Source organism: Saccopteryx leptura, chromosome 6, assembly GCF_036850995.1.
Source record: "Saccopteryx leptura isolate mSacLep1 chromosome 6, mSacLep1_pri_phased_curated, whole genome shotgun sequence".
Taxonomy (NCBI): domain Eukaryota; kingdom Metazoa; phylum Chordata; class Mammalia; order Chiroptera; family Emballonuridae; genus Saccopteryx; species Saccopteryx leptura.
In genome coordinates, this window is record NC_089508.1 from 60,201,407 (window position 1) to 60,226,369 (window position 24,963).

Consider the following 24,963-nt stretch of genomic DNA (forward strand, 5'->3'; position numbering starts at 1 on the left):
TCCAGGCCCTTAGGATTGTTAGTCCTGGTCTCAGCTGGGCCTTGGAGATTGACACACATTGTAAGAGTTACTTAAGGTGGCCATAGCCTGTATAGGAATTAATAGAATAGTTGAGTAGGTTCTAGAAAAGGAATTGTCATGACTGTCTTCTCATTTTAAAGTTTTGTAAGGAATCAATCTTTTTTATATCCGAGAAGTTTAGGAATGGGTTGGCATTCACTGAAGCCAAGTTCTAGTTTTTCTCATTTGAAAAAATGGTAGGAATGTCTTTCCCAAAGCCATAAAGGCAATAATTTATATGCTATTCATAATAGCTGAAAAGAAATTAGTCAAAGCAGGTGTCTGAGTTCTTCAGCAGAGAATGCAGAAATAAATACACACTGGATACCTTAAGAAAAATCAATAGCTTTATTTTTCCTCAATATATAGTTAGAAAATAGGTCTGAGAAGAGATTTCATATATAAAGTCAAGAGTTCCAATCAGCAAGACAAAGTGCACAGACGAAGCACTCTCCCGGAGGCATCTAGGACTGTCCCAGCAGGGGCAGGGCGAGCTCTCGGACAGCTTTGGAGTTCAGCTGAGGAATTGTACTGATCTTCAGGAGCTTGCTGCTTGCATACTTATTCTTGATGGCCTGCAGAAGTCATTTGTGGTTAAGGACACACCAGGCCTTAACCTCCCTCTCCCCTTATACCTTGCTCCTAGTCTAATTTACAAGTGCTGAAGGGCAAGACCCACAGTCTTCAGATGGCAGGATGATGCCAAGTCACTGAGGCCAGCAAGCTCTCTAAGGTCACACTACTCTGTGCCTGACGACGTCCTCCCATCCTGGTAATGGATAAAGCCCAGCTGGTGGTACCTGTGATGTGGAACCAAACGATGTCCAGGTCCAAGGAACAGGCTTCCTCTCATAAGCTAACCAGGGGTGGGAGGTGGAAGCTGTGTCTGTTACACCTAAGTGCTGTCAGGAGGTAATGAGCTTGCCAGGACTGGCGGCAGTAACTGGCAATAAAAGTCAGTGGCAACATGTGCTTAGCAGAGCCCAGACAACACCCTAGGGACTGAAACACATTACGCTTCCACAGTGTGCAAAATCATGCTGAAACTACACATAAGGAAGCAGATCAGGATGTGAGGACACTTGGAACAAATGACTTGCTTTGTCACCAGATCCTTGGTAAGTTCTGATAGTTGGTATCACACAGCCCAGGACAGTGCCCAATCTCCTCTGGCTTCTTCTCTCATGTGAGCCACACGGGACACTTCCTAAAAGGGCTTTTTGCCCCTCTTTCACCAAGCTTGCTATGCAAGTGTTTTTCAGTCATTGTCCCAAAACATAGTGGACAAAGGCTCTGAGTAATATCACCAAAATACGTAGGCCTGCACAGGCCGTGTGAGGTGGGCCCTTGCCATTCAGCCCATAGGCCAACCAGCCCTCCTGCTTGCAGAGCGCCCCGCCAGGGACGCTGGGAGGAGCATGGGTACCTCCATTGAACAGCTAGCTGCCTGGCTGACTAATCTGGGCCTGGAGTCGTTAACCTATCTACCTTGTTTTAAAGAAAGTCTGCTTTCAGAATTAATCAGTTGTACTAGAAAAATATAGTTTGTACTAAAATAAACTCACTTATGCCAATATATTTACATGAAAACACACAGAATACACATAATCTAAAGCTTTTCACAGCTTAGGAAAGATTACTTACGATGAATTTCGTTAGGTTTTCATTCACTTTTACTATGTTTTTGGCCATATGCTGCATGACTTCCAATACCTCATTCTCCGTGTATCCAGTGTAGTACTGCTGCTTCAAGTTCTAGAACACAACGCAACGAGAAGGGGCAAGACAGAGCCTCACTTCTTTAGAAGAGCCATCTTACACATGTTGACATTACTGAAGCAAAAGCTACAAAGGAAAAATCTCAGCTCCTGGACGTTCACTCCTAGCCCTCATCACTCCCACGGTGTACATGCAGGCTGACACCAACCCTGAGCAGGAATAAATCGAGAGGCTGTGCGGCTCTCAGCTGAGCCATGGGTCGAAGTTCCCATGTCATTTTTTTTTTTTTTTAAAAGAAGGTTGCACAGGTTAAGGAGGGTGCTTTATGTATCAAAGCTTTATGCTTACCTCTCTTATCACACTGAAAAGGGATGGAAAGTGCAACAGAGAAAAACAAAACCCAACAAAGGAATGCCCCCTTCATTATTATGGCAAAGACTGGGACTGGGACATGTTACATGTCCCCCCATTAGAGCCCAGCATGGCCGTGGCTAACGGGGAGCCCGAGAGCCCAGAGAGCCACATGGTTGGTCAGAGGTTCAGAATTATCACAAATATTAGGCCATAGGCAACAATCTACTCTACCAAAATCCAGAAGACCTAGGACCACCCAGAATTCTCTTGCTAGGCCCTGTGAATTAAGCACTGGAAAACAGAGAGCACTCAGAAAGGCCCCTACGCCCTGTCTTATCACCTAGCCTCCCAGAGAACAAAATTCAAGCAAAAGGACAGTTGTTAATTGACGATAAGACTTGTCACGTATGACTTTATTTCAGGTCTGTGATAAATTCTAAAAGCTGAAATGTATCTCTTTCACATGTATAATTGGGAAAATAAAGCATAACTTAATCTTAATCCTAAAATAGGTTAAAAAATAAAAGAACTAACCAAGAGTGAATCCTGAAATAGCATATAACTACTGGTACTATGAAATCAATTCCTAGAAAACAGGGAGAGGTCTAAGAGGAATGATATTCAGCTAAAATGTGCTACTAGTACCAAAACCATGTACCATTCATGGACCAGTGGCCTTTTTGCCTCAAGCTTTTTATTTCAAAAAATTTCAGATCTACAGAAAAACCGAAAGAAAAATATAATGAACATTTTATATCCTTTGTGTAGATTCATCAATTATTAACATTTTGGCATTTTATTATGGTGCCTGCAGCTCATTTTTAAATAACGCAGCAAAAATTTTATATATAGCCTGACCAATCAGGGGCACAGTAGTAGATGGAGCGTCGTACTGGGACACAGAGAACCCAGGTTCGAGATCTGGCTTGAGCGCGGGCTCACCAGCTTGAGTGCAGGGTTGCTGGCTTGAGCATGGGATCATAGACACAACCCCATGGTCACTGGCTTGAGTAAGGGGTCACTCACTCTGCTGTAGCCCCCCAGGTGAGGGTACATGTGAGAAAGCAATCAATGAACTAAGGTGCCGCAGTGAAGAGTTGATGCTTCTCATCTCTCTCCCTTCCTGTCTGTCTGTCCCTATCTGTCCCTCTCTCTGTCTCTGTCAAATATATATATATATATATATATATTGCCTGACCTGCAGTGGTGCAGTGGGTAAAAGCATCGACCTGGAACACTGAGGTCACTGGTTCGAAACCCCAGGCTTCCCTGGTCAAGGCACATATGGGAGTTGATGCCTTCTGCTCCTCCCTCCCTTCTCTGTCTGTCTGTCTCTCTCTCTCTGTCTCCTCTCTCTAAAAAAAATGAATAAGTAAAAAATATATATATACAGATAAATATATAATTGTGTGTATATGTATTTATATAAAGTATATGTGGATTTTCCACTGTAAGGGTAGTCAGTACTACTAACTCTCAAGTTGTTCAAGGGTCAACTGTGTATGTATATGTACATATATACATATAGTAGATATATATATACACATATATACATATATATTATATACATATGGTATATATATGTGTGTATATATACATACTATATATACACAATGGTATAAAAACTGTGTGGCGGCCTGACCTGTGGTGGCGCAGTGGATAAAGCGTCAACCTGGAAATGCTGAGGTCGCCGGTTCGAAACCCTGGGCTTGCCTGGTCAAGGCACATATGGGAGTTGATGCTTCCAGCTCCTCCCCCCTGTCTCTCTCTCCTCTCTTTCTCTGTCTCTCTCTCTCCCTCTCTCTCTCCTCTCTAAAAATGAATAAATGAAATAAAATAAATTAAAAAACAAACAAACAAACTGTGTGGGCCCTGGCTGGTTGGCTCAGTGGTAGAGCGTCGGCCTGGCGTGCAGGAGTCCTGGGTTTGATTCCAGGCCAGGGCACACAGGAGAAGCGCCCATCTGTTCTCCACCTCTCCCCCTCTCCTTCCTCTCTGTCTCTCTCTTCCCCTCCCACAGCCGAGGCTCCACTGGAGCAAAGTTGGCCCGGGCACTGAGGATGGCTCTGTGGCCTCTGCCTCAGGCGCTAGAATGGCTCTGGTTGCTGCAGAGCAATGCCCCGGATGGGCAGAGCATCGCCCCCTGGTGGGCGTGCCAGGTGGATCCCGGTCGGGCGCATGCGGGAGTCTGTCTGACTGCCTCCCCATTTCTGGCTTCGGAAAAATACAAAAAAAAAACAAAAACTGTGTATACACACACTCACAGCACACACAGTATATTTGGTTGTAGTGTCTCTAGTCTTTTCAAATTTAAATCCACTTTTTCTTGGCTTTAAATAATGTCAACTTTTTTAAAGAATCCAGGCCAGTTGTTTTTAGAAGGGCCTGCACTTTGGATTTATCGGAGCACTTTCCTGACAGTTGAAGTGGTGTCAAACATCCTGGGCATGAATTCTGTGTGTGTGATCATGTATACCTTCTACTACACCAGAAGGCTGGTCAGGTCAGGTGGTCCCACCACGGGTGATGCCAAGCTTGATCACCAGGGTAAAGTGGTAACTACCAGGCCTCTCCATCACAAAGGCAGTTTTTCTTTAGTATTACTACATATTTGTGAGGTGAAATTTTGAGACCATGTGAATCTTGTTCCCCAAAATTATTTCACCAATTGAAATAAGCATCAACTGATGAATTATATTGGTTAATTTCTAACTCTACCATTCTTTCTACTTTTTTTTTTTTTTTTTTTTTCATTTTTCTGAAGCTGGAAACAGGGAGAGACAGTCAGATAGACTCCCGCATGCGCCCAACCAGGATCCACCTGGCACGCCCACCAGGGGCGACGCTCTGCCCACCAGGGGGCGATGCTCTGCCCCTCCTGGGTGTTGCCATGTTGCGACCAGAGCCACTCTAGCGCCTGAGGCAGAGGCCACAGAGCCATCCCCAGCGCCCGGGCCATCTTTGCTCCAATGGAGCCTTGGCTGCGGGAGGGAAAGAGAGAGACAAAGAGGAAAGCGCGGCGGAGGGGTGGAGAAGCAAATGGGCGCTTCTCCTGTGTGCCCTGGCCAGGAATAGAACCCAGGTCCTCCACACGCTAGACCGATGCTCTACTGCTGAGCCAACTGGCCAGGGCTCTTTCTACTTTAATTAGCTAGTATTCTACTGATTAGAAAAGAAAAAAAGCCCCATCCACTTTCTTCCTTCCTTTCTTTCCTTCATATCATTATGAACTTGTGGATTTTTAAATTGCATTATAACCTATTACTTTCACTATTCTTTGTAATGCTTAAATTTAGTGAGTAAAAGCCTTTTCAAGCCAGTTCCCATTTCCTTCTGATGTGACCCCATTGCATTGATCTTTGCTTACTACTGCTACAAGTTGGTCTAGGCTCACCTCGTACTTCCCCTGCCACAGCCCTGAAATCAGCTGTTCCTCAAAGGAGCCCTACTTGTATCCAAGATGGGGTACTAGGTATGCTGACTGCTACTGGGTGCTATCATTTCTTGGCCCTTTCATTATGCATTTGCTATTTCCAAAACAGATTTAATATTATAGGGCTTTTCTCTTTTGGTTTTTGTTTTTTAAGCGAGAAACAGAGACAGACAGGCAGACAGAAAGGGAAAAAAGAGAAGCATCAATTCTTCATTGCCTCACTTTGTTTATTGATTGCTTTCTCGTATGTGCCTTGACCAGGGGGCCCCAGGCAAGCTAGTGACCTCTTGGTCAAGCCAGCAACCCTGGGCTCACACCAGCGACCTTGGGCTTCAAGCCAGCAACCTTTGGGCTCAAGCCAGCGACTATGAGGTCATGTCTATGATCCCACACTCAAGCCAGTTACCCCATGCTCAAGCTGGTGAGCCCACACTCAAGCTGGTGACCTTGATGTTTCAAACCTGGGTCTTCAGCATCCCAGGCCGACACTCTATCCACTGCACCACCGCCTGGTCAGGCTCCCTTTTGTTTTAATTAACAATATTTTCTCTTTCTTCTTAGTGAAAATTTAGGCCCTTGTTTTATCCTATAAAATAACATAGTTTCAGAATTATAATAACAGATTATTAACAACAAATTTCCTAAGTAAATTTTAAGTATGTTACCTTTCTTGGGCCTTTGTTTTGTCTAATTTCACAACTCACTAAGGATGCACAGCCAGAATGCAGTATTCAAGTTACTTGAATTAATCCTTCCCAATGTTCTGTTACCAATTTGATGTATAGTAGTATTGTTTCTGCTTAATTACATTTTTAGAGTTTACATAAAACATTTGCCTTGTTCAAAAGTAAAAAAGTTATATTATATTGTATACAAGTCAGTGAAAATGACAAGAAATCCTGCTCCCTTCCTCCACCTGCTCTCCTGTTCCCACCTAACCCCGTAAGTATCCATTTACATAGGTTTCTGGTCTATTTCCTCTATTTTTTGAAAAATTAGCAAATACATAAACACACAAACATATACTCTCTTATTTCCCTCCTTTCTTTTTTTTTTTTTTTTTTTTGTATTTTTCTGAAGCTGGAAATGGGGAGAGACAGTCAGACAGACTCCCGCATGCGCCCGACCGGGATCCACCCGGCACGCCCACCAGGGGCGACGCTCTGCCCCTCCGGGGCGTCGCTCTGCTGCGACCAGAGCCACTCCAGCGCCTGGGGCAGAGGCCAAGGAGCCATCCCCAGCGCCCAGGCCATCCTTGCTCCAATGGAGCCTCGGCTGTGGGAGTGGAAGAGAGAGACAGAGAGGAAGAAGAGGGGGAGGGGTGGAGAAGCAGATGGGCGCCCCTCCTATGTGCCCTGGCCGGGAATCGAACCCGGGTCTCCCGCACGCCAAGCCGACGCTCTACCGCTGAGCAAACCGGCCAGGGCCTCCCTCCTTTCTTACATAAAATGTAAACTATATACACTTGTACAGAGGAAATCTTGGTAGTCTTGCATGTATCAACATAGGCCATGCAGGCAAAGACCTGAGCACAGCTTATCTATCTTGGCAAAATGCTTTGTGAACCTCCCAGAACAGGAGGGAATGGCAGTCTTGGGAGGAGCTGCCTCTAAGCCAGCTCCCACTCACATCCCATCTTCCCTGGGAGGCTGTTATGAGACCATTTCTCATCACCTCCCGGGTTCTGAGGAGGCTCTTGCTCCGCTGCTCTCAGGGTTCAGCTACGGACTTACATGCTGAGTGGCAGTCTAGAATTTGCTCAGGCACTGCGTTCACCAGGCCTCTTTTGTTTCAGAGTAGTCCTTCTTGGTGTTTGAGACAAGCACCCAAGAACCTAGCATCATTGGCTCCTTACATGAATCTAAAAGTGGCTCATTTATCTGTACTGGCAAATCAGTCAAGCCTTGACCTTGTTTTGTGTTGTGTGCTTAATAACTTGTTTGTAACACTTAACAGAATATCCCAGAAGTCTTTGCATAGCAGCTCTTAGTGGCCTTCCTCATTCTTTATGACTCTATAATACATTTGTGTACCATGGCACGTGTCATTACCTACTCCTCATCCAAATCGTTTCAGGCAGCTTTATTTCAGGCCTTTGGACTTTTAACAATTGCTTAAGGATAGTGTTATGAAAATGCTAAAGCTTTTCCTGTCAAGACAACCTAAAATATGACCTAACTAATTTCTTCTTAAATTCAACACTCACCCATTTTCCTTGGCCTAGAACCTTCTGGGACAGGCAGGAGGCAGCTGCTGCCACCTTGGAAGGGTAATAATGCACCATGTCATAGTCAATGAGAGTCAGTTCCATCAAATATTTGGCTAAAGTGTGCTGTTCTACATCAACCTACGAAAGAACAGACAGGGAAAGTAGGAAGCACAGCTCAGTATTATCCTGCAAAATTCTGAGTGAAGGCCTAAGAACTCAAACCTACTTAACTCACTTTCCCTTCCCAGCAACTGCTCTATTCCACAGTATGTTACAGACATAGAACAGGAGGTCTTTTCTCTTAAGAACTGCTAAGTATTAGAACTTAGCTAAAACATGCTTCTTATAAATTCATAACCTTCCCTTTAATTGGATCAGTGTTTCTGGGGTGAGACAACAGGCAGCAAAATAAAGTCTCCTACAGAATCAGAGGCACTCACCTCCCCGGCTTTTGATGCCCGCCTTAAGAAATGTAGTGGCAAAGGCCGACCCAACTCAAATTTCAGTTCTTTCAAAATCAGAGCTTCCATTTCTCGGATTTGAGAACTGGTATAAGCATTGTCTGTAATGTAGACGAAGTCTTCAATATTTGGAGAAAACATCTCTTCATACTTGGAAGCCAATAGCAAAGCTGTGATCCCAACCAGTTGAAGCTTCTTACGAGAGACTGGCTGAACCTAATTTAAAAAAGAACGTGTCAAGGTCATGTCTAACAATGCAATGGGGAACTGGCTAGAAGAAAGTGAGAGGGAACCAAGTCCTGGAGATGTGCACGCTGGCACATAGCTGAATGTCCATAGCCAAGCCACCAGAGCAGCTGTCTGTCACTGAGTACTCATGCTGGGCCAGCGCAATGCTAAGGTTCTCACAATCATCTCATCGAATCGTCACAAAAACCCTAGGAAGCACATATTACCCCTCACTTACAAACAGATGGCCTGAGAGGAGAATCAGACACCAGTTCAAAATTACTCAACTGCTGAGAGAAGAATTATGCCAGATAGCCAAGCTCCCACTCACTGCTCCATGCCTGCTGTCCTGGCTGCAGTGTCTAGGGAAGCCCCAATACGGCACTCAACATGGTCAGAATCAGGATGAGGCCAAGCACAAAACAGGAATTTAATGGATGCCTAGTGAGGAGGAAGAGAGTTCTCAAAAATTCCCTTTACCCCTTGCCTGACCAGCCGGTGGCACAGTGGATAGAGCATTGGACTGGGATGCGGAAGACCCAGGTTCGAGACCCCAAGGTCACCAGCTTGAGAGCGGGCTCATCTGGTTTGAGCAAAAGCTCATCAGCTTGGACCCAATGTCATGGATCGAGTGAGGGGTTACTTGGTCTGCTGAAGGCCTGCAGTCAAGGCACATATGAGAAAGCAATCAATGAACAACTAAGGTGTCGCAATGAAAAACTGATGATTGATGCTTCTCATCTCTCTCCGTTCCTGTCTGTCTGTCCCTGTCTATCCCTCTCTCTGACTCTCTCTCTGTCCCTGTGTAAAAAAAATAAAATAAAAATAAATTTATGGACAAAAAGTTATCGTTGAACTTAAATGGCAGCAGACATGTACAAGGAATATTGCGGGGGTTTGATCCCTTTATGAATCCTGTGATAGATGAATGTGTGGAGATGGCAACTAGTGGGCAGCAGAACACTGCTGGCATGGTGGTGAGACGAGGAGACAGTATCATGTTAGAAGCCCTGGAACGAGTACAAGGAATGGCTGTTTCCCAGACAAATCACCTGCTTCTACCTGTCCCCTCTCCACAGCATCTCTTCACTCACACTAGAAAAAGCGAGTCATGTACATTTATCACACTGAACTTTTGTAAAAAAAACCTTTTTTATTGATCAAACAAAAATAAAAAACTGGGACTTTGCTTTTCTTGCCTCAACTCTAATTATTGAAAATCTACCAAAAATATGACTGTATAATGAATATACCACTGAATCTATAGTTTCTTAGGATTTTGTACTATCTCAGGGTCATTAATTATAAAAACAATTATTGTATTGTTTGTACTTGACCTAAATCTGTATCATAAATGTTAACCTTAAATAAATAAATCCTATCTGCAATGCTAGTGTTGGTAAATAACACACTAAAGGTTTATGCCTGGAATTTCTTCTAAGTGGTATTTTTTACAATACCAATTGATAAATATTTTGATGATCATTTCTGTTCTCAGCTTAATTTCTTACATTCCTCTTTCCTCGAGACTTCACATGCTAGTACACTCCCCGCTCACACTCCAACACTTTTTTTAAAAAAAATTCCACTTCCTCCCACTCCTACAGTGATTAAAGGCCGCACCTGGTGGGAAACTGTCACGTGCTCTAGCCTAGCCAAACCCCTCGCTTTTCAGAGGAAACTTAACAGCAAAGAAAACCAAGCTACAGATACTGCGCAAGCAGGCCTGGAAGGCAGCACCCAGAGGCACCCAGGCTTCAGGCTGACTGTCAGGCCGATTCCTGGTGTGCCTCCTCTGATGACCGACTGTGGCAATGCAGTATTTCCCAAGCACTTTCAGCAGGCTGACCTAACAAAAGGCCCACAATCAGTCAGAATCACCAGAGGTCTGACTCGCTTGGACTGCTTCCCATTCCAGCCCCTGAAGTTCTTTGGCTTCTCATAAATTGGCTTTTGGTCTTTTCTTCAGAGCTACCGCCCCTCGGCACTGCGTACATGCAGTGTTCCGTGAGCCTGGCACGAAGTCCCCGACGCCACGCGTACCTGTAAAAAGCGGTCCATGACGGCGACGCACATGTACAGCGTCTCCTGCAGCAGCCTGAACTTGGAGTGGACCTGAACCAGCCAGTCCACCAGGATGGCACGCATTCGGCCGTTTATGTCTCTTCCATCTAAGAAATGCGGACTTATGAATTGCAGAACCTGTGGGTAGAATTAAATTCAAAAAGCTGATCTCGGCCTGACCTGCAGTGGAGCAGTGGGTAAAAAGCGTCATCCTGAAACGCTGAGGTCGTTGGTTTGAAACACTGGGCTTGCCTGGTCAAGGCACTTATGGGAGTTGATGCTCTTCCTCCCCTTATCTTTCTCTCCCCTCTCTCTCCCCTCTCTAAAGTGAATAATTAAAATCTAAAAAAAAAAAAAAATCTTTAAAAAGCTGACCTCAATTCCTTCCCAGTGGTATGGGAACACCCAACACACAAAGGACCACTCACTTCAAGCTGTCTTAGGTATTGGTAGATATCCTTAACGTAGTCGCTGCAGAGCTGAGGGTTCTCCCAATCTTCATTATCAATATCTTCGATTTTGCAGAGCAAAGCATCAGAGAAAGCTTGACAGAGGTTCTCTTCCTTCATGGAGATATCGTCAGGGGTGGGAGAAGGACCCTACATTGAGAAATTAAAGCACATCACAAATACAACTGGTTTAAAAGTATCACATGCGTTTTTGAAACATGTTAAAGCCAAAACAAATACTGTATTTTTCGCTCCATAAGACACACCTAGGGTTTTAAGGAGGAAAATAAGAAAAAAAAATATTCTGAACCAAATGGTGTGTTAAAATATTCAATAAAATACGGTATTTTTCACTGCATAAGACGCACAGGCATTTCCCCCTCCACTTTGGGGGGAGGGTTGCGTCTTATGGAGCGGAAAATACGGTAAATTTCAGAGTAAGAGGTGAATAATTCATGATATAATAGATGAAGTTTTTAGACATATACTTCTCTATTTAAAACTCTCTAATTTCACTCAAAGTGAAAACTAAGTCCTCAGAATAGCCTCTGGGCCTGCATGATGTGGGCCTCCCCCTTTCCTTGCTGACCCGTCTCCTGCTTCTCTCCAGCCCCCTGGCCTCCCTCCTGCAAACAGGCTCCCTCTTCTCAGAATGCTCTCGTCCCTGTATCCACATGGCAATTCTCTCACCTTCGTCAAGTTTGTTTAAATGTCACCTTCTCAGTGACATTTTATCCTATTTAAAATGAACATATCTGCTTTCTATTCCCCCCACACATACATTTTATTTCTCTGTGTTTTTCTCCATATAACCTATAACCTTCTAATATATGATAAGAGTTTACTTAGATGTAGTGTGTATTATTTTCTGTCCACCTCTGCTAGAATGTAAACTCTATAAGCTTACATTTATTTAAATTGATTTTGTCCACTAATGATCTCAAATACCTATATCATCCCTAACACACATTACGTCCTTGATATATATTTATTAAAAGAAACTTAAGACACCTGTGTTCAGAGATTCCCAGAGCTGACAGTAGCCTCTTTTCTTCTCATCAACTAATTTAGTCTAAATTAAGAAAATATATGGCAACTAAAAAGTAGAAAATCACATTTCTAAACAAGTCTACAACCAGTAATTATTTTATGTTGACAGGATGATTATTTATTTTTTTAAAAATCACATGCATTAAAAATATATTAAGTTAAAATAAGTGCTTAGTAATGAACTATAAATAAACCATTACTTTTTAAAAGAATGAGAGGTAGTTCTCAAAGTAAAACCTAACAGAATTGCTGGGCTATAAAGAATATGTATTAAAGTAATAAAGTATAGAAAGGAAGAGAAGACTGTATAATAAACAATTTTGATTTACATTAAAGCTCAATAATTATAGTTTCCAAACTTAGAGGAGGATAAAACAATAGCAACAAAATATACATAGCAATTCAAAACAGGCCTTTCCCTCTTAAATCAAAGTTATTAAGCTGAGGAAGGGCGAGGAGAACAAGAAGCATGCTGCTAGGCATGCTATTTATTCAAGATTTCAGAACCTCAAGGGGCTAGAATAAGAAATGCTACTTGGGGTACCCAAGAGAAACTTAGGGAAGGTTGTCAGAAAGGGGAAGACCTTCAGGAAAATAAGTAGGCAAAAGGTAAGCCAATACAAAGTCCGTGGGGAAGCCAAGAGATAAAGGGGGCTACCCACTGGCTTGGGATGGCAGGAGATAATTTAGAATTTCTAAACTGCAGTCCTTTTGGACTCCAACATACTTATTCTAAAATCCTTTCTAAGATCCCACTTATCGTGCAGGTGGCAGCCTAAGCCCTAGGAACCAATGGTGCAACCCTCTGTCCGGTAGGTGCAGCATGTAAAATTTAAAAACGGTATCAGGCCTGACCTGTGGTGGCGCAGTGGGATAAAGCGTCGACCTGGAACACTGAGGTCACCAGTTCGAAACCTTGGGCTTGCCTGGTCAAGGCACATATGGGAGTTGATGCTTCCTGCTCCTCCCCCTTCTCTCTCTCTCTGTCTCTCTCTCTCACTCCTCTCTCTCTAAAAAATCAATAAGTAAAATATTTAAAAAAAATAAAAACGGTATCAGCTAGTACCTAGGTTAACTGGCATAAACTTTTGAATGACAAAATCAGCCTGACATATAAAATCTTCAAGTTAAATGAGCAAATGAGTTCTGGGGGCTGTCAGAGACAACTGAAAAGTCCCATCAGAAACAATGAAGATGTGAGATTTTGCTGAACTCGAGAAAACTCCTGTTTGATTAGCTCAGTGGAGTGTGAATAAAAGCTACTAAAGTTCTCCAAGTACCAATATTGAATGAGTTGGGTCTGTGGAGAGAATGATTAATATTGATAAGCAAATATATTGCTCACAAAAATTAGGGGATATGCCCTGGCCGGTTGGCTAATCCACCAAGAGGTGGGGCGACCCCTACACTGTGAACTTCATGGTCTCTTCTGTACTGTTCTTCAGAGAAGAGTGACTTGGAATTGGAAACAATTATTGTTCATTAATCCCTGATGTCTTCTGAAACTAAAAACACACTTCAATCACTGAAATGATTTTATATGAACTGAGCTACAGTCCATAATTCTTTCTCTGAAAAACAGTGGCCTTAATTTTTCAGGAAGCTAGAGAAAAATTGAGTCAGCCAAAAAGATAAAGAATGAAGGGAACTCAAAGAGTGGGGTTCTGAAGGAAATGTCTCCTTTGTTTTGTTCACAACTTTTTGGTTTTATTTTTCTTTTGCCTTTTTTACTTCTTCAATTCAAACAGTAATATGTACCTATGTTAAAAATGAAAATCAATCTTAGGCCCAACATAATACTCGAAAATAACAACCATCAATATTTTGCATATAAACACAAATTTCAAAAGCAAATTTGGGGTCCTGAGTGGTTGGCTCAGTGGCGGTGGGATTCAGCCAGTTCAGTAGAGCCAATACCTAATTTTTGTTGAGTTTGGCAAACCAGTTGTTAAATTGGCACTTGTAATCAGAGCTCTCTCTAAAGTGGGTGCATGGGCAGCCGCCCAATGTGGAAATCACAGATTTACATTCCTCACTCTTTTTTAACATTCATCTATGTAATAGCATATTCTAAGAGCCTGTAGTAATGTTCATTCTGTCCATAGGTGAAAAAAATTTGATGGAACTATGCTTGTGATATTTATTCATTTCATAAAACTCATTATACCTTTGATGAAATACTACATGTTACTTCCCTCATGTTTGTTACTTCAGTAAACAAACATATCAGGTAAAGAGAAAAAGTACCAAACAACCAAGAAATGACAAGCTGTCATTGGAAATATCTTAAATAACAGTTTTATTGGGGTTTTTTTGTCAGGTATATATTTTTTCATTAATATTTTAAACTTTCTTATAACATAATCTAGTTTTATGTACCTTTTATTATTCTTATTTAAGTATTAAATGCATGAAATAATAAACTACCTTTCAGTATATCAATTTTTTATATTTAAAACAGTCATTAGGACAGAGAACCGGTTGTTAAATTATTTAAATTCCACCACTGGGTTGGCTCAGCAGTAGTCTGTCCAGCATGGGAAACTCCTGGGTTCGATTCCCAGTCAGGGCACACAGAAGAAATGACCATCTGTTTCTCTACCCCTCCTTTCTCTCTCTTTCTTCCTCTCTCTCAAATCAATTAATAAAAATAATTTTTTTAGAAAAGAACATTTGGGCCTTACCAGGCAGTGGCTCCGTGCATAGAGCCAGACTGGGACGCAGAGGACCCAGATTTGAGACCCTAAGGTAGCCAGCTTGTGCCCGTGCTACCGGCTTGAGTGTGGGCCCACCAGTGTGAGCCCGAGGTCGCTGGCTTGAGTGTGGGATCATAGACATGACCTCATGGTCACTGGCTTGAAGCCCAAGGTAGCTGGCTTGAGCAAAAAGGGGTCACTAAGTTCTGCTATATTGCCCCCCCCATCAAGCACATATGAGAAAGCAGTTAATGAACAACTAAGGAGCCACAATGAAGAACTGATGCTTCTCATCTCTCTCCGTTCCTGTCTGTCTGTCCCTATCTGTCCCTCTCTCTGTCTGTCAAAAAAAAATTTTTTTTAAGCAAATTTGGGGTTTCTCTGCATCATATTGTATAACAGTCTGACTTTTTTCTAATGTCCCATGCATTTTAACAACTTTAAGTATTCTAGTAAAACATGATATTTATAGCATTTCACTAAATGGATTTAATCGATCTCCTAATAATAGAATATTTCTCTATTATATGAAATATTCTTTGCAACATTATTTTAAAAACCTCAACTGTATCTCTGATCATTTTCCTAGGATAAAGTTTTTACAACAGACATACTAGGTATGGAGAATAACCATATACTGTCAAATGGCCCTCCTGAAATGTGGGAGGAGCCATATTCAGTCACCCATACAAAATGCTTTGTAATAGTCAAGAGCTCAAGGTATGAAAAGCTGTTTTGGGTTAGGCATTTAGGAGACTACTGGAAACATACCAGGAAAGGACCATAAATGGGAGGTCAATCTTAGGTATTTGCTCTGAACTTTGATTTTTTATAATTATTATTACTATTATTATTCTTTTAGAGAGAGAGAGAGACAGGAAGAGAGAAAGAGAGGGAGGAGATGAGAAGCATCAACCCACAGTTGCATTTCTCAAATATAACCAATGTTTTACTTTTAAAGTTTTCATACAACGCTATATATCTTTGAGCTGGAAAGAGCAAAGTAGTTGTATGCTCAGCACCTACAACAGTGCCAGTTTGACAGTAATTACATGAATGTATGTAATCTAGAAAGAACAGCGTGCATAAACGTAAAAATGGTGGAAGGGGAACGGGCTGAGCCACGAGTCACAGAAACCAGTTTATCAGCCCAGAATGTTGGCATTATCTTATTCTTTCATGAGTGTGGATTTCAGAACTGTGAGTTTCCACAGCCTTCATGGGCAAGTTCCTTCTTTTTTTAAATTTTATTATAGATTTTAGAGAGAGGAGAGAGAGAGAGGAAAGAGAGAGAGAGAAAGGGGGGGAGTGGGAAGCATCAGCTCGTAGCAGTTGCTTCTCTTATGTGCCTTGACCAGGCAAGCCTGAGGTTTCAAACCAGGGACGTCAGCATTCCAGGTCAATGCTTTATACATTGTGTCAGCACAGGTCAGGTGCAAGTTCATTCTTATGGTGTATTATTTAATAAAACCTACCAAATTTCATTCTTAGATCACTAAATTTATTTGGCTATTAAGGTAATTAACTTTGTTATTCAAGGTCATAAATATTAAATTAAGGTATCATCCTTAAAAAGGTTTATGTTAAAAACATAATAAAAAAGTAAAAATTTTAAAGACAGGTGTATATATTAATTTCCTACAGTGTTGTTTCAAGGTAGAGCTCTAGCTGTGAATGTTTGTCAAAAGATGCAATATGAAAGAAAACTAGATAGAAGGTGACAGAGGACAATCTGACTTTGGGTGATAGGTATGCAACATAATTGAATGACAAGATAACCTGGACATGCTATCTTTGAATATATGTATCCTGATTTATTGATGTCGCCCCATTAAAAAAATAAAATTATTTAAAAAAAAAAAAAAAAAAGATGCAATATGGAAAGAGGCACCTTGCAGTCTAGCCCAAAACAGGATGCTTCACTAAGTAAGACTGTAAATTCATACCATCCTACCTTAGGAGCCAACGTTTTCATCTGTACTGGTCTCACAGAAGCAACGGGTTTCAGCTGTTTATTGACATCTGTTGTTTTGGTGGGCTGAACAGGCACTTTGGGGTTTGGAGCTTTCTATAAGGAAAAAGAAATGTAAATAGGGCAAGACTGCCAATGTTGCCCCCAGTGGGCACACATGCAGTCCTCATGGCTGTTACCTTAGCTACTTGTGTGGCTCTGGTTGTAACTTTATTTCCAATTTCTTCTAAAACTGTTCGCCGGAGTGTCACATGACTCTTCGTTTTAGAATTAACTCCTGTTTCATTATTCTCCAAATCAGTGGACACCTAAAAAAAAAAATTAATTAAGAGTTGAACCCAGGTTGGAAATCCCAAGGTTGCTGGCTTGAGCAAGGGGTCACTGGCTTGGCTGGAACCCTCTGGTCAAGGCACATATGAGAAAGCAATCAGTGAACAACTAAGGTGTCATAACTATGAGTTCATGCTCCTCCCTCATCTCTTTCTCTAAAAAAAAAAAAAAAAAAGAGTTGAGCCTGACCAGGCGGTGGCGCAGTGGATAGAGCGTCGAACTGGGATGCCGAGGACCTAGGTTCGAGACCCCGAGGTCGCCAGCTTGAGTGCAGGCTCATCTGGCTTGAGCAAAAAGCTCACCAGCTTGGACCCAAGGTCGCTGGCCTGAGCAAGGGGTTCCTCGGTCTGTTGAAGGCCCACATATGAGAAAGCAATCAATGAACAACTAAGGTGTCGCAATGAAAAATAAAAAGAGTTGAGACAATTTAAAATACTTGACTAATATCAGATATCTAAATTCAGAATTGCTTTAGGAAAGGTTAATATGCTGAAATCTATTGACAAGAGAAAAAAGGTACATTTCAGGAAATCTGTAAGTACTATTTGTGTTTGATAACATCATTCTAAATTAGGCAGATCACTCATCTACCTTATCTGAAAAATAAAAATATTTTTAAAAACCCATGAAGAGTTTAACAGATAAGTGATTATTTCTCATATAGCACCCATGCAACTTCTTAGAGAGCCCTATATATTAAAGGTATCTACAGTATTTAAATATCTTCCTGCCCTGGCGGGTTGGCTCAGCGGTAGAGCGTTGGCCTAGCGTGCAGAGGACCCGGGTTCGATTCCCGGCCAGGGCACACAGGAGAAGCGCCCATTTGCTTCTCCACCCCTCCGCCGCGCTTTCCTCTCTGTCTCTCTCTTCCCCTCCTGCAGCCAAGGCTCCATTGGGGCAAAGATGGCCCGGGCGCTGGGGATGGCTCTGTGGCCTCTGCCTCAGGCGCTAGAGTGGCTCTGGTCGCAACATGGCGACGCCCAGGATGGGCAGAGCATCGCCCCCTGGTGGGCAGAGCTTCGCCCCATGGTGGGCGTGCCGGGTGGATCCCGGTTGGGCGCATGCGGGAGTCTGTCTGACTGTCTCTCCCTGTTTCCAGCTTCAGAAAAATGAAAAAAAATAATAAATAAATAAATAAATAAGTATCTTCCTTTACAAAGGTCAATAATAAGTGCAATTAAGATACAATATTAAAATGTTATATAACAGGTCTGGCTGTTTAAAAAATCAGATGTTAAAAACCTAAACTAGCCTGACCGGTGGAGGTAAGAGCACTGACCTAGGATGCTGGCATCCCCAGTTCGAAACCACGAGGTTGCAGGCTTGTGCATGGGCTCATCCAGCTTGAGCGCAGGCTCACAAGCTCGGGCACGGGATCACTGACATGATCCCAAGGTCACTGGCTTCAGCCCAAACGTCATTGGCTTGAAGCCCAAGGTTACTGGCTTAAGCAAGAGGTCACTGGCTTGGCTTGAGCTCCCCAGTCAAGGCACGTCTGAGAAGCAATTAAAGAACAACTAAAGTGACACAACTAGGAATTGAAGCTTCTCATCTCTCTTCCTTCCTGTCTCTCTCTCTCTCTCTCTCTCTCTCTCAAAACAAACAAAAACCTAAACTACCTTTGAGTCTTACTGTCATTCTAGAAATAAGACGTGCTCATGTAAACATGATCATCAGAGATAGAGACTTTTAAAATAAGGTTGCCGCCTGACCAGGCGATAGAGCGTGGATAGAGCGTCAGACTGAGATGCAGAGGACCCAGGTTTGAGACTCCGAGGTAGCCAGCTTGAGCGTGGGCTCATCTGGTTTGAGCAAAGCTCACCACCTTGGACCCAAGGTCACTGGCTCGAGCAAGGGGTTACTCGGTCTGCTGAAGGCCCATGGTCAAGGCACGTATGAGAAAGCAATCAATGAACTAAGGTGTCGCAACAAAAAACTGATGATTGATGCTTCTCATCTCTCTCCGTTTCTGTCTGTCCCTATCTATGCCTCTCTCTGACTCTCTCTCTGTCTCTGTAAAAATAAATAAATAAAATAAAATAAGGTTGTCATAGCATGGTCTCTCTCTTATGTTAAGGATACTTAGAAAATAGTGGCCCTGGCCGGGTGGCTCAGCGGTAGAGCATCGGCCTGGCGTGCGGGGGACCCGGGTTCGATTCCCGGCCAGGGCACATAGGAGAAGCGCCCATTTGCTTCTCCACCCCCCACCCCCTCCTTCCTCTCTGTCTCTCTCTTCCCCTCCCGCAGCCAAGGCTCCATTGGAGCAAAGATGGCCCGAAAGATGGCCCAGGCGCTGGGGATGGCTCCTTGGCCTCTGCCCCAGGTGCTAGAGTGGCTCTGGTCGCGATAGAGCGACGCCCCGGAGGGGCAGAGCATCGCCCCCTGGTGGGCAGAGCGTTGCCCCCTGGTGGGCGTGCCGGGTGGATCCCGGTCGGGCGCATGTGGGAGTCTGTCTGACTGTCTCTCCCCGTTTCCGGCTTCAGAAAAAAAAAAAAAAAAAAAAAAAAGGATACTTAGAAAATAGTATCCATAGGTAAGAGTTTTATTCTTAAATTCAGAGAAAGGTGGAATTATATGAATAAAAATTGTTAGATGACCTTAACCTGTTTTAGACAAAATGTGCTAAGAGTCTGACCAGTGATGGCACAGTGGATAGAGGGTCACCCGGGGACACTGAGGTCCCTGGTTCGAAACCCCAAGGTTTCTAGCTTGAGCCTAGCTCTTTGGCTTAAGCACAGGATCACTGGCTTGAGCACAGGATCACTGACATGATCCTAGTCACTGGTTTCAGCCCAAGGTCACTGGCATAAGCCTAAAGAACACTGGCTTGAGCAAGGGGTCACTGGTTCTGCTTGAGCCCTCCCCCCACCCCAGGCACATACAAGAAGCAATCAATGAACTAAAGGGAAGCAACTATGAGTTGATGCTTCTCACTCTCTCTGCTACCTCTCTTTACCTTCCTTCTCTCTCACTAAAAAAAAAAAAAAAAAAGAAAAAACAAAACCTGCTAAGAAAAGCAATTCATACAAAAAGGTTAATTTTATTATAGACCTAAAAAGCATATCTGAAGAACAAGAAAATCCCCAGCATGTCCTGTCCCCCAGAAATTGGGAGTTCTAATCCCAAAGAATCTCCCAACGGGACTTGAATAGACCTACCCCAACAGAAGGGACAAAGAAAAACTCAAACCTTCCAGGATGGAAAGAATTTGAGCATGAAAGAACTTTAGGGAACAGACTAGACAAAAATTACTTGTCATTTCAACTTGTAAAAACAGAATGTATTCAACTTATTAGGATTCTTCAAGTCATAGTGTTCCATTTTTTTCCAGCAGGAACTGCCAACTTCTAAAAGTGTTTGCAAGTTTAATGTTTATTGGTGGAAGCCTGGTAATGTGATTAAATTTAAATCCAGCTTTTTAAATAGCTTTATACCCAGGTGGTTGGAACTAAGGTCTGTCTGGATCCTCTGTTTTTCAGGAAAGGAAAAGTAGATCAAAGTACAATTCAAGCCCTCAGAAAAAAGTACCCTAAACACCATTAACACTTTGATTTTTGCAAAGATGAAATAAATGAATTCAAGCTTGATCCAACATTTAGAACCCTTTATTGACTGCGGAGTTTCTTCCCGTGCTTGTCCCCTGCCCACCAGATCCCTCCGCTGGTCAGGTAAGTGAGAACAGAGGGAGGAAATCCCAGAGCCCAGTACTTAGATAGCTAACAACAGAGGGCACTCAGGATCACTTCCAGGCTACCAGGCCCAGGCTCGGGAGGCTCGCCTCACAGGTGCCACCTCCGAGGTGCTTTCCTGACTTCCCCCCACCGCAGCGCAGACCCCCGCGGGGGCGGGGGCGGGGACAGGAGGGCGGCACCCAGGCCCGGAGAGACCGGCCAGGCAGGACAGGCCGCAGGGCCGGGGCGGCTGGGAAGCGGGCTGCCGGGAGGAGGGGGAAGCGGCATCGGTTGGGGCGAAGAAGCTCGGAGCAGGAGAGAAGCGAGAGGCGGCTGAAAGCCCTGGCCCGGAACCAGGTCGCCGGGCCCACTTACCTTCGGACGTCGGAGCAGCGCCATGAGGGACGGGGCAGGCAAGAATGCCAGCCCGACCCAAGGACGGACGCGTACTGGAGAGGGAGGGCACAGGAGTCCGCAGGACTGCGGGTCTTCGGCTGTCGCCTAGTTCCAGGATTCAAATACCGCGCGGCTCGTGCCCCCATTGGGCGGCCCTACGCACGTCGCGCTCTTCCCATTGGCTAAACCGGAAGCATCTCCGCATGCTGATTGGGTAAATTTCTTAACAACCAACCGGTTGCTAGTCTGCCTTTTTTTTTTTTCCCCCCTTAATCACTGCCTCCAAGATAAACAAAAAAGAAAAGTCTCCTTGGGGAAGCAGAGGTTTGACTACTTTTTGAATTTGGACCAGGCTAAAGCTGCAGATGTTTCTTCACGCGTCTCTACGTTTGTACTGAGTGGGCGGAAGCTGTTCTAGGGAACACCTTGAAGATATCATTTCTTTATTCCTGTTCCGGAAATTTGGAATTGGAGTTTAGGTTGGGTTGGTTTGGATGGTGATCTGGCGCCTTTGGGTTGCTCAGGATGGCATTGTATTAGGTGGTTGATGTTACCAGACAGGACCAGCCGGGATCAGGTCTGCCATAGGCCATCCTGTGGTGTGTAGATTCTTGACTTCCTACAGGAAAGAATTCACAATGGAAGTCTGGTGATTTTGAAAACGAAGGAGAGCCCAGGCAATGCTGTCTGCTTTGGCTCCCTATAAACATTGAGGGTGGGGGGGAGTGAGCCAAGGCAGGTCTGCTGTCAGCTCACTGAAAAGTCAGAGAAAAGGGGGCCTTGGAGATAGGTTCAGGGTGTGAGCCCAGGATGAACAGAAGCTGCCTGCAGTTCCCCAGGTTGCAAGTCTCTAGGGACCCTTAGAGTTTAGGAGAAAAGAAGTGAAAGGTTCTGCCTGAGAAGGTGGGCTCTAGAGTGAGCCCACCCTGGGTCTTTGTTTTGAGGGTTTTTATTTCTTTACTGTGGGTGAGAATTTTAGTATAGGGTTTCAGCAGAATATTTATCAGCTTTCCAGGTGCCTCCTTCAATTTATCAATTCCTCAAAATAAGTGTGTAGGGGAGTTTGGGATTATTCTTTGGTTACTTTTCTGTGTTTTTATCTTGGGTCTCCCTGTCTCCAATCAGGTTTTTGTTATTTCCTGACTTTATCTGTCCTTGGGTTTGTCTGGCACAAATGGCATTAATTGGGCCTCTGTCCTCTATCTCCCTGATGAGGGTGATTTAAGCTATTTATTCTCTGGTCAGAGAAAAGAGGTGTAAATCACTTGTTCTCAAGTGTCCTTGTTTAGAGAAGTCTTGCAATTCACTCGCTCCCTATAATTTGGTCAAATTGTTTGGCCTTGTTTAATCATTTTGTCTCAGTTTCCCCATTCCACTTGCCCAGGAATTTTCCTAGCTTTTTATCCAGCCTCAGTTGAGACTGAAATGTCTTCAAAAGGAGTGGGAATTGTAGAGTTTACTCAAAAGCAGAGAGTCCCAGGAGAGGCAAAAAAAAAAAAAAAAAAGGTAAATGCTATTGGTGTGATTTGTGATTCATGTAAGATCTCATTGTATTGCTGGCACCTAGCACCATTGTTTGGTATGTGTTATGGTTGGTGCTCAAAAATTTTCATTTAATGAATGATTCTATGACATGCTAGGGACAGACAGACAGTAGGAAGAGAGATGAGAAGCATCAACTCATAGTTGTGGCACCTTAGTTGTTCATTGATTGCTTTCTCATATATGTCTTGATCAGGGGAACTACAGCAGACCGAGTGACCCATTGCTTGAGCCAGCGACCTTGAGCTCAAGCTGGTGAGCCTTGCTCAACCAGATAAGTCTGCGCTCAAGCTGGTGACCTTGGGGTTTCAAACCTGGGTCCTCCATGTCCCAGTCTGACACTTTATCCACTGTGCCACCGCCAGGTCAGGCTAAAAAGTTTTTTTTTTTTTAGTTGACTTTTTTAGAGAGAGAGAGAAAGACGGGGCAAAGTGAGAAAATTTGTTTCCCACTTCCTCGTGCTGTCAGTTTATTCTTTTTTCTTTTTATTGTTAGAGAGTGAGGCAGGAAGAGAGAAACAGAGATAGGAACAGCTCAATGTATGTGCCCTGACCAGGGGTTCTTTCTTATATGGGACCTGGCTGGGAATCAAACCTGCAACCCCAGCATGTCAGGACGACATTCCAACCAGTTGAGCTACACTGCCAGGGCTGCAAAATGCTTTTAAATGAAAAAGAAGATGTGATCTAGCCTTGGGTAGAAGGGTAAAACGATCAGGTCAAGAGAGGAAAACAGGAAAGGAAAAGTGAAAAGAACAGGAAAGGGAAGAAGGAAGAGGTAAGGAAAGGTCCAGTGCCCACAGAAAAAGGACTGACTCCTGATAGCAGGCTCCATCTAAGAATTTGAGCAAGAATTCCTATCACGCCTATTCCACTCGTTATAAAACTTTCAGGTAGGACAGTCCTTACCAGTTCCTTCTGAAAGGCAGACTGGGACATGATTGGAGTTCACGTGATTCGTGATAAGCGTCTCTGCTTCATCAGAACTTGCAACACCCTGATTGCTCCTGTCTGATTATAAAAATAAAAATGAAATAAAAAATGTTTTACCTCTCTGTTACTTGGATACCAATGAGCCGTAAATGAAGCTAAATGATCTGAATTAAATTCCTTCCTTTGCCCTTCCACCTGACATTTCTAAACCTGTTTCCTCTTCTTTAAAACAGCAATAATTGTAGCTACTATGAAGCATGGGAAGATGTTAGTGTAGCCATAGTCCTATAAGAAAAAGTCTTGGGAAAAAAATATATATGTTTAGTGTACTGGGGTTTTGAGTAAAGTTGTATTTTTGCTTATTGTTATAATATTGTGGTGTTAGCAAAAGTTACAATTATAACAGTAATCTTCACCAATTTACAGGGCTTTGTAAACAGAAATGCTATGAATGGTAAAGTGCTCTTATTAATTGACATTGTCAATATCAATTACTTTAATCCATACTAGACAGGTTGCATTTTCATTAAAAATGGAAGTAATATTTCTTTTGTATCCCTCACTGCAACTAACCTAGAACCTTACAAATGAACTGCTTGATTCAACCTCTTGTTGTTGTTTTTTTGTCTTGTTTTGGGTGGGGTTTTTTTTGTATTTTTCTGAAGTTGGAAATGGAGAGGCAGTCAGACAGACTCCCGCATAGGCCCCACCGGGATCCACCCGGCATGCCCACCAGGGGGCGATGCTCTGCCAATCTGGGGCGTCACTCTGCTGCAACCAGAGCCATTCTAGCGCCTGAGGCAGAGGCCACAGAGCCATCCCCAGCGCCCGGGCCCACTTTGCTCCAATGGAGCCTTGGCTGCAGGAGGGGAAGAGAGAGACAGAGGAAGGAGAGGGGGAGAGGTGGAGAAGCAGATTGGTGCTTCTCCTGTGTGCCCTGGCCGGGAATTGAACCTAGGACTCCCACACGCCACTCTACCACTGAGCCAACCGGCCAGGGCCTCAACCTCTTGTTTAATGCATCATAGTACTAGATTTTTATGCCTTGTTCCCTCCTGCTTTAGATAACATTGATCACTCCTCCTATATACTAATTAACATAGACTTTCTCATTGAAGCCTCATAACAATCCTTATAAGCAGGTAGTGTCTCAATTTCTTGTCATTTCTTTTTTATGGAGGTATAATTGACATACCAGTTTTTGGTGTACAAGATGATTCTTGTACAAATATATACAAACATATATATTGCAAAATGATCACAATAATTCTAGTTGACATCTGTCACATTTTATCTCAATTTGAAAAAACAAAGGCTCACAGCAGTTAAATGTCTTGGCTGCAATCATAGCATTTCGGAGTTTCAGAGCCAAGATTTATAATCAGGTCTAATTCCAA

At 43.4% G+C, this 24,963-nt stretch overlaps 1 protein-coding gene and 1 non-coding gene across 2 annotated transcripts; one reads left to right on the forward strand and one right to left on the reverse strand.

The window, feature by feature from the left end:
• Window positions 1-385: 385 nt before the first annotated feature.
• On the reverse strand, window positions 386-21,209 carry CCNB2 (cyclin B2). Its single transcript, XM_066341521.1, has 9 exons — window positions 21,072-21,209; window positions 16,875-17,003; window positions 16,678-16,791; window positions 10,957-11,127; window positions 10,508-10,666; window positions 8,216-8,452; window positions 7,773-7,913; window positions 1,705-1,815; window positions 386-635 (listed from the first exon to the last, which is right to left on the reverse strand). Exons 1-9 carry the CDS (start codon window positions 21,093-21,095, stop codon window positions 525-527), a joined length of 1,197 nt encoding a protein of 398 aa, XP_066197618.1. The 5' UTR covers window positions 21,096-21,209; the 3' UTR covers window positions 386-524.
• A 2,310-nt stretch (window positions 21,210-23,519) lies between these two features.
• LOC136377873 (U8 small nucleolar RNA) lies at window positions 23,520-23,649 on the forward strand. Its single transcript, XR_010746489.1, has one exon. It is a non-coding gene; the product is annotated as a U8 small nucleolar RNA (small nucleolar RNA).
• The last annotated feature ends 1,314 nt before the right edge of the window (window positions 23,650-24,963 follow it).

Excerpts from the sequence above, each read along its gene's own strand:
- CCNB2 (XM_066341521.1), bottom strand. The coding sequence starts at position 21,095 with ATGGCGCTGCTCCGACGTCCGAAG. Across the intron at positions 10,667-10,956 it reads AATACCTAAGACAGCTTGAA|GTTCTGCAATTCATAAGTCC; the intron begins GTGAGTGGTCCT and ends TTCTACCCACAG. Across the intron at positions 8,453-10,507 it reads TCATGGACCGCTTTTTACAG|GTTCAGCCAGTCTCTCGTAA; the intron begins GTACGCGTGGCG and ends TTTTTAAATTAG.